This window comes from Arachis duranensis, chromosome 3, assembly GCF_000817695.3.
Source record: "Arachis duranensis cultivar V14167 chromosome 3, aradu.V14167.gnm2.J7QH, whole genome shotgun sequence".
NCBI lineage: Eukaryota > Viridiplantae > Streptophyta > Magnoliopsida > Fabales > Fabaceae > Arachis > Arachis duranensis.
The window spans coordinates 25994933-26004133 of NC_029774.3; the positions used below are offsets into that span (position 1 = coordinate 25994933).

General features: G+C 33.1%; 1 protein-coding gene and 1 pseudogene across 1 annotated transcript; both read right to left on the reverse strand.

Annotated features, from left to right (window-relative positions):
• Positions 1-967: 967 nt before the first annotated feature.
• Positions 968-2999, reverse strand: LOC110279088 (transcription factor ILR3-like; annotated as a pseudogene).
• Positions 3000-4425: 1426 nt separating this feature from the next.
• LOC107477989 (transcription factor ILR3) lies at positions 4426-7559 on the reverse strand. Its single transcript, XM_016098076.3, has 5 exons — positions 7271-7559; positions 6057-6119; positions 5306-5383; positions 5051-5213; positions 4426-4865 (listed from the first exon to the last, which is right to left on the reverse strand). The coding sequence occupies exons 1-5, from the start codon at positions 7408-7410 to the stop codon at positions 4599-4601; spliced, it is 711 nt and encodes a 236-aa protein (XP_015953562.1). The 5' UTR covers positions 7411-7559; the 3' UTR covers positions 4426-4598.
• Positions 7560-9201: the final 1642 nt, after the last annotated feature.

The following is a 9201-nucleotide window of genomic DNA, read 5'->3' on the forward strand; positions in this document are numbered from 1 at the left end:
AATAGTTTCTCTGTTTCTATTTCAGTAAGAATTTTATGGGTCTTCATTTAAATACGAACACTCCCCCTCTCCCCGCATTTTCCAGATATTTTTGCTTTTTTTTGAACTCTTTCAAACATTGTCTTTGGCTCTAAGACCTACAATTGCAACATCTTGGTTTTGACATTTGACCGTGGGTTAGAAGTTTAGAGTTAAATTGATTTTGTATACTAAGTTGAACATTTTGGAATAAATATTACAAAATGAAGAGAGGATGCGGTTATTTGAACCGAAAACATCATTGCAGTGTTGGAGCTACTAATGTTAAATAGCATTTTCACTCGCATTAACTATTCTTTCAATTTTAAAAACCTAAACTAAAACTGTCATTTTCTATCGGACATTAGATTATCGTAGATCCCAATGGTAACCATTAAAAATTCCCAAAAACAACGCGGTAATATAGCACCCGTATTTCAAAGTAGCTACTGTAGAATCTGATACATGTTCAACAATATTGTAAATGAAATACATATACTACTGTAATGTAAAAGCTTTTGCAATTTATAGTTTTATCATAATTAAAAGAGTAAACTCATTAAAATCAAAATAATAAATGAATTTAATGTTTACATCAATTTGTACTAATTTAAAATCATTATATTTTATGTTAATTTTACATATTATGATCGTATCGTGTCTTATAATTGTTAATATTAGGCATTCTCGTAACAACATTGCATTGTATATTTGTATCGCATTCATATGTCTTATGATCATTCATAGGAAGATAGCTAGATAATTTTATTAATATTTACAAGCAAACAATAGCATTACTTCATAATAGTATATCATAAGACAAATATTGTCATAAGCCAGCACAAGATCTAGTTAGAACACTTAGCAAATAACTAAGAAAGACAAGAAGGTACGGGGTTTAAATGGATACAACCTTGGGCCAAAATTGAGGCAATTGTACAGTGCCAAATTAGGCAACTGATGGGCGGAGTACATGATCCTACCAGGTATCGGCTGCAACAGGGGACATGAATTGCCATATTGCCGCCCCTGGATAGCTGATGATAGGAACTAGCTTGTTGTCGGGGACTTGACTTGAGGAGCAAATGTAGCACGGTTCATAGTAGAAGACGGCGTGAAAGGTTGTGCATTCATTGATTTCAGCTGCTGCTCCAACTTTTCTTTCTCTGCCTTGAGTCTCTGTTTCTCGTCACAAAGTTCATTCTTTTCAGCCTGCGCATTAAAGAGGAATAGAATTCATGGACAAGTTAGTTTGTGGTGTACATAGCTTTTGGAGAAGACATGGTGCTAATTTTAAGGTAGAAAACTCAGTCATCTAGACTCCATAAGCTCTTTGAAAGAATTCTGTTTATAGATTAATATAAAATAAGAACCTAGTCTTCACCCTTCAGCTTTTTAATCTTTTCTTGTACCATATTTGAGTCTTTCAACTCCTGGGCATCACCCCGTAATTGTGTCACCATTCTGACGGCATCAATCAGAACAGCAGCCTTTTCAGATGGAGCCTAACTTAACAAACCTAACCATTAATCACAAGTTAACCATAGCAACAAGTTTATACATATACCGACAAGATAATATAAACAGAAAAAGAGAAGGTAGGTAGTTTACATGTCATTAAGCCTATCCTTCCACAACTTCTCTCTACATGCCTTGGGGCTAGAAGGACATGACTCAGATCTGCCCCTGCAATAGAAAATTAACAAGAAAATCCTCCAAGGTTAGGCTATCTGAATTGGATTCTATGACTTTTGGAGTTCCGTTTCTTTTTTCATGTGGTTATTAGGAGACATCTAGTGGAATAGGACTTGTTATTCTTCTTGTTGCTCTATTGAAAATCCTATTGGACCTAGAGAGAGGGGGCACAATAGGTGACTGCTGGGATTTAGAAAAGTCAGAAGTGCCTAAAGAAATTGCAGGTAATTGGACACTTTGATTTTAAATGTTGAGACATAAAAAATACATTCAATACTGACAAAGAACAATGATATCAAGAAAGTAGCAGAAGAAATTGAACTATATGAAGTCTAGATGGAGTAATGTTATTTAATTGTACTGGAATAAAATACATTATACGTTGAGCAAGATAAATACATGCACTGGAATAGAATTCCTTTATTTGTCATTTTGACTCTGCTGTTTCTAGACATCTATCAAGTTTTTCAGTACTTATGAATGACTATTTAATTAGGTCACCATTATGACGACATAAATCAGAAAAACAGCCTTGTCAATTTTGGTAGGCCTTCCTAGGCTCCAAAATGGAGCCTAATTCAACAAACTTAACCATTAATCACGAGTCAACCATAGCAACAAATTTAAACATATATACCGATCAGAGTACTTAGGATGAGTACCTAACAATCATATGGAACCATAACATGCATTAGTGAAATGACTCAAAGATTGAGGAAAAGGAAATTGAATTGTGCTTTAGAACAAAAATTTGAGATAAAATCAGATTTGAGAAAGTTTATCAAGCTCTTGGTTATTGAATAACAGAAACCAAGTTGGATCTAACTTTAAAGAACATGTATGTATAGTTCCTTTTCAAATACTTTGATTTGTGGTATATATAAACACAAAATAGTACATACATTGCCTTTTCAAGCTATCACAAACTTTAAATATTAATAAGTCTAAATGATAAATATTAATCTATTCTTTTTCGATATACAAAGTTATTCTCTATAAAAAAAATAAAAAATACAAAGAGAATGCTAAACACTTAATAAAATTTTGTACATCTCATTAGTTTTTCTAGAATTTGTTGGGTTCATACAGCGAGAGTCATGTGAACGTTAAAAAACCATTCTCTCTTTTTGCGGCCGTAAAAAAACATACTTTCTTGGAGAGAGATACTATTCCACCAATCGAGTCACAGATATCTAACATATTAATATCTAACCATTTTTCGCAAAGTGGTGACGAAGGGTATAACTTGTACAAATCTTTTCATTTTCTAATTCGATTCGATCCATTCGTTCGTAGAGCTATCTACTCCATAGCAGACATTTAGGAACACCTCTAAAAAAGGGACAAATAGTCAATTTTGAAAGAATACATCATCACTTGATTCATTGAATTATCTTAAAAGGATACACACTTTTAGTGGTACAAATCTTTTTTCAATCATTGTAGTAAATTAAATAAAAAGTAATGAGAGAATAAAACTTAGTTTTAAATGGTTCAAATGCTTAATAAGCAAGATTACCCAAATAAGACTAAAATAAGATTACCCAAATAAGACTAAAATCATAACAAATAAACTAAATCAATCTAAAATTTACTAAAAGATTCAAATCATAATAATTTTTTCTTTGTTAAACTTGTTTTACAAATAAACACAATTTGATTATGACAATGGACACAAAAAAAATTTTCATAGTCAAGTACTCAAATTGTGGTGCTTCATATTTCATTAAAAAAAACATGAATGGATTCTCTCAATTATTTGGTAAGGTGTAATCTTTTACTTTATATTTTTTAAATGAAACTAAAAAATAAATATGAAAAAAATATTAAATAATAAAATATAATATTTTATCAAACAATTGAAGAAAAAAAATTCACTTTCATGTCATATTTTTCATAAATTGCCCCTTTATATGAATTTTCTAGTGAAAATTTAAACACATTCCTGCACAACGTGTGCAAGTATTTTTGCTTCTTTTTCTGAATTGTTTCAATCTTGACTTTTGCCGTGACTTGGAAGTTTAGAGTTGCATTATGATTTTGCATACTAAGTTGAACATTTTGGAATAAATATTACAAAATAAAGAGTACGATAAATATTACAAAATAGAGAGCACGATAATTTGAACAGAAAACATTATTGCTGCATTAGAGCTACATTTTCACTGGGGTCAACAATTCTTTCAATTTTACAAACCTAAACTAAAACTGTTATTTTCTACTAGACTCATAGATCCCCGCATTAGAGCCACATTTTCACTGGGGTTAACAATTCTTTCAATTTTACAAACCCAAACTAAAACTGTTATTTTCTACTAGACTCATAGATCCGTAGCAACCATGACTGTATTTCAAAGTAGTTACTGTATTATCTGGTAGACTGATACATGTTAAATAATGTTATAGATGAAATACAAATATTACTCTAATATAAAAACTTTTACAATTTATAGTTTTATCATAATTACAAGAGAAAACTCATTAAAATCAGAAGAATAAAGAAATTTTAATGTTCACATCAATTTGTATTAATTTAAAATCATTATATTTTATGTTAATTTTACATACTATGATCGTATCGTATCTTATAATTTTTTAGGCGTTTCTTATAATTTTTTAGGCATTCCCGGGACTGCATTGTATTGTATATTTGTATTGCATTCATATGTCATGTTCATTTGTAGAAAGATAGCTAGATAATCTTATTTAACATTTACAAGCAAACAAGAACATTACTTCATAACAGTATATCATAAGACAAAATACAGTCGGAAGCCAGCACAGTACAGTTAGAACACTTAGCAAATAACTAAGAAAGCCAAGAAGGTATGGGGGTAAATGGATACAAACTTGGGCCAAAATTGAGGCCATTGTACAGTGCCAAATTAGGCAACTGGTGGGCGGAGTACATGATCCTGCGAGGTATCAACTGCAGCAGGGGGCATGAATTGCCACATTGCCACTCCTGGATAGCTGATGATAGGAACCAGCTTGTTGCCGGGGACTTGACCTTGAGGAGCAAATGCAGCAGGGATCGCAGTAGGAGGCGCCATGAAACTAGGTTGAGCACTCATAGATTTCAGCTGCTGCTCCAACTTTTCTTTCTCTGCCTTGAGTCTCTGTTTCTCGTCACGAAGTTCATTCTTCTCAGACTGCACAGCAGAGAGAAATAGAATTCACTGACAAGTTAGTTTGTAGTGTACATGGCTTTTGGTCATAGATAAGACATGGTGCTAATTTTAAGGCAGAAAACCCAGTCATTTAGACTCCATAAGCCATAAGATCTTGGGAGGAATTTTGTTTACAGATTAATATAAAATATGAACCTAGTCTTCACCTTTAGCTCTTTAATCTTTTCTTGTAGACCCATATTTGAATCTTTCAACTTTTGGGCTTCGCCCCGTAATTGTGTCACCATTCTGACGGCATCAATCAGAATAGCAGCCTTGTCAGTTTTAGGAGGCCTTCCAGGCTCCAAAATGGAGCCTAATTCAACAAACCTAACCATTAATCACGAGTCAACCATAGCAACAAGCTTAGACATATACCGACAAGATAATATAAACAGAAAGAGAGAAAGTAGGTAGTTTACTTGTCATTAAGCCTATCCCTCCGCAATTTCTCCCTACATGCCTTGGAGCTAGAAGGAGCACACGACTCAGATCTGCCCCTACAATAGAAAATTAACAAGAAAATCCTCCAAGGTTAGACTATCTGAATTGGATTCTTTGACTTCTGGGATTCCACTTCTTTTTTATGTGGTTATTCGGAGACATCTAGTGGAATAGGACATGGTTATTCTTCTTTGCTGCATTATTAAAAACCCTATTGGGCCTGGTTAGAGAGCGGAGGCACTTGGACACTTTGGGTTTTAAATATTAAGACACAAAAAATGTATTCAATACTGACAAAGAACAATGATGTCAAGAAAGTAGCAGAAGAAATTGAATTATATGGAGTCTAGATGGTATAATGTTATTTAAGTGTACTGGAATAGAATACATTATACGTTGAGCAAGATAAATACATGCACTGGAATAGAATTTGTTTGTCACTTTGACTCAGCTATGTTTCTAGACATCTATCAAGTTTTTCAGTACGTAACTGCTTGATTATTGTTAAAAAGATAAAAGAAAAAGGAGTAAACTATCAGAAAGAAAAATATTGAAACAACTAATCCTGCCTTTCGATCTAAATCTTTAACAAACTAGACTTGGAAAAGAACAAGTTACCATTACAGAATAAGATTGTTTAGTAGCTACACGTGATGATTCTGTTTCCATCTTTGACTGGTATATTTCTATTTTCAATGAAAACAAAATACTAAAAAATAAATTGTGTACCTTTTCTTTGAACCAGATTCTTTGATTCCATCAGAATCGCCCAACGAGCCATCAATTTCAACACTACGAGCAGATAGTATTGCAAATAAAAACTAAGTCAAAAATGTTCTTTTATGGAAAGGGAATGGGCGGATGTATATAGTGTCATAATGTCATGAAGGAGAAAAAAAGCTTTAAATAACATCATCACATGTAGATTAGATTGTTTCTAATATGTTACCATGGAAATCGGTTAAAGCAATAAAATATCTAATCATAAATCTTTCTTGATAGGTTCAACTGCGAACGTCAAAGCATCTTCAGAAATACTTTTGAGATACACCCATCCCAATAGCAGTCTGAGTCACAGTTCTAAATATCTTAATCCAAATTTAACGTTAAGGGTGTGTTTGGTTAAGGGAGGTAGAAGCAGGAGAACAAGAACATCGTACTGGGGTTAAAAGAATTACATAAAGGATCAAACATGAAAATGTGAAAAATGAAAATTCACAATGCATAACGTGAGTACCCCACTCGCACAAAAAAAAAGGTATCTCTGCCTTGATTTCACAAATTTATTTGTTCTGAAAAATGAATGGTTAATTAACATACATTACAACAAAAAACTACTTGAAAAAAATGAATAAAAAAAATGACAATATAACTACCAATCCTTATCCCATAGCCTCTAAGGCTTTACAAAAGAACTACCTTAATTATATACGATTAACCCTACACACTCAATCCCCTACACTTTTGTACCCAAAAGAAGGAAAATTGGCCGATACAATACGCATGTCTCTCATAATCAATTCCACCAAAATACTGTGTTCGAGTTTACAGTGTATAGAAATCAAATGCAGAATCTCGTGCATGGTAAAATGGTTTACTACGATAGTTCAAGCAATGTAAAAGCTGAAGCACCAATAAAACCGCATCTTAAGTAGTAATTCCAAGCACACACAGCAACAATAAAAAAAATTTCACAGATCATAGTTTCTGAACTAAGAAATTAAATCGAAAAAGGGCTCAAAATTACAAAACCAAACCAAAAAGGCGTAACGTTATAGCATTAGCATACACAGTTACGCAAAATGAAGCAAACCCTAATTACCAATCTTGACAAAGGGGGCAAAATCAGAGAGGGCAAGTTCAACATAAAAAAGGAAGAAGTTTTAAAATAAAAAAGAAATTAAAACAAAAAACACGAAATTGTTGAAGTGATCTGAGAGTACCCGACATTTGAAGAACCATTGATGGCGTTGGAAGGCCAATTGAAACCGGAGGAAGGAGCAGCGAAAGTGGCATCGTGGACGGGAATATCGTCAATCAAAGCGTAATCGAAAAGCCAGTTAGTGCTTTCCCGGGAAGCCATTCTTGAAGATGAAGAGGCTCTCCCGGAATTTTCTTTTCCCGGCGGCGGTTGGTGGGGAATCTTTGGTGTCGTGATTTTCCTGGGAAACAAACAGGGGCAAAGGGTGGTGGTTTATGTTTGCACGTTTTAAATTTTTTAAGTATTCTTATATATTATTAACGAATTAGATAAATAGTGTCGCAAATATCTCAATGTGTTATTTAATATTTCAATATCAAAAAGTAAAAAATTGAGAGTTTTTATTAAGACTTTCTATGTGCATATAAATATATAATCACTTGTTAAAACTTAAAAGAGATTTTGTTAATTTTATATTTATTGTTTTGTCACTTTTGTGTGTATCTGTCTGGTTTCTGGGAAAAGAGGGAATCCGTGTGCGTGGGTGAATGAGTGAAGGATGAAAATAAATAAAAATAGGTGGCGAATAGCACGTGGGGTGTGGTGGGTATTTGGTAATGTGGATGAAAATTTCCTCGTCGTCGGTCTTCAAGGACAAAACCACTCTCGGGCTTGACACTGACTTTGACTTGGGCTTAGGTTGGACTTGAGCTAAAATCCATGATTTTGTGTTTTATTAGATAGGGTAATCTGACCAAAAAAATGAGTAATATATTGAAGAAAAACCGAAACGAACAAGAGCAAAAAATTATTTTCCTAAAATAATTTATTAGTTTTGCCATACCTGGCACTAGATGGCTAGATGTAGGGGTGTCAAAAATCGTCCGGAGATGGAGATTTCCGTGGGGACCGCTCCAAATGGGGTTTGATGATGGAAAAATTTTTTCGTGGAGATGAGGATGGGGAGCAAAATTCTTTCGAAATAAGCGCGAGGACCCAAGCGGGGATTCCCGCCCCATCCCCGATAATTCTCCGAATGTTTGAAATTTCTTAAATAACCTTACTTTATTTTTAACATAAAGATTTTTTTAGTAATTTCACCAATTAAAAAACCCTAATCCTATTATTCAGTCTTCCTACTCACTGTGTTATTTGCTGCGCCATCTACTCTCTATTCCCAGTCCCAACTCTTCCATCTCCACTTTGTTCAAACTCCAAAACTCCAACAGCACCATACGTTGTTCTCTCCCACAGCCCCCACTCTCTCCAGTTTCCACTTGATGTTAAAGACTATATCTTATAGTTTTTTCTTAGAATGGAAATTGTATTTTAAGATTTAATTTTATAGACTAGAATTTACTATGTTGTATTTGTAGACTTATAATCTTGAATAAGATATGTTTGTGTATTTGAAATAATATTTTTTAGTTTGTTTTTTATTTTTTTGATATTTTTTACTATAATTTTCATATGAATGTTAAACATAAGAGGATGGAGAATGGGGCCCGTAAAAAATACGAAAAACGCAAAAAATGAGAATGGAGACAATTATCCCCCCCACAACGGAGATCGGGACGGGGATGGAGATTAATTCTGGTCCCCGCCCCCGCCCCGCCCCACCCCATTCCATTAACATCCCTAGCTAGATGCCTTAGTTATGGGTTTTTCATATGAATAAAATAAAAATAAAACAAAATTATGGTCATCTTAATTATTTCCATGTCCTTTTTTTATATATAATTTTTTTTGTTTAAAATAATAGAAAAAGAATTAACATAAATCGTGATTATAAGCGACATATTTATAACCAAGCAATCAAAGAGTAAATCGTGATCTTAAAAGGAGATATAAAAAGTGACGGATCTAAAAAATTTAAATAATATAAACAATATGTAGCATATAAAAATAATAATTTAATAATTTTTTTTATAAATATATCAAAACATAAAAATA

Coding starts and splice junctions, on each gene's coding strand:
- LOC107477989 (XM_016098076.3), bottom strand. CDS start 7,410: ATGGCTTCCCGGGAAAGCACTAACTGGCTTTTCGATTACGCTTTGATT. Junction 5,384..6,056: donor GAATCTGGTTCAAAGAAAAG/GTACACAATTTA, acceptor TTTCTATTGTAG/GGGCAGATCTGAGTCGTGTG. Junction 4,866..5,050: donor AAAAGATTAAAGAGCTAAAG/GTGAAGACTAGG, acceptor TCTGCTGTGCAG/TCTGAGAAGAATGAACTTCG.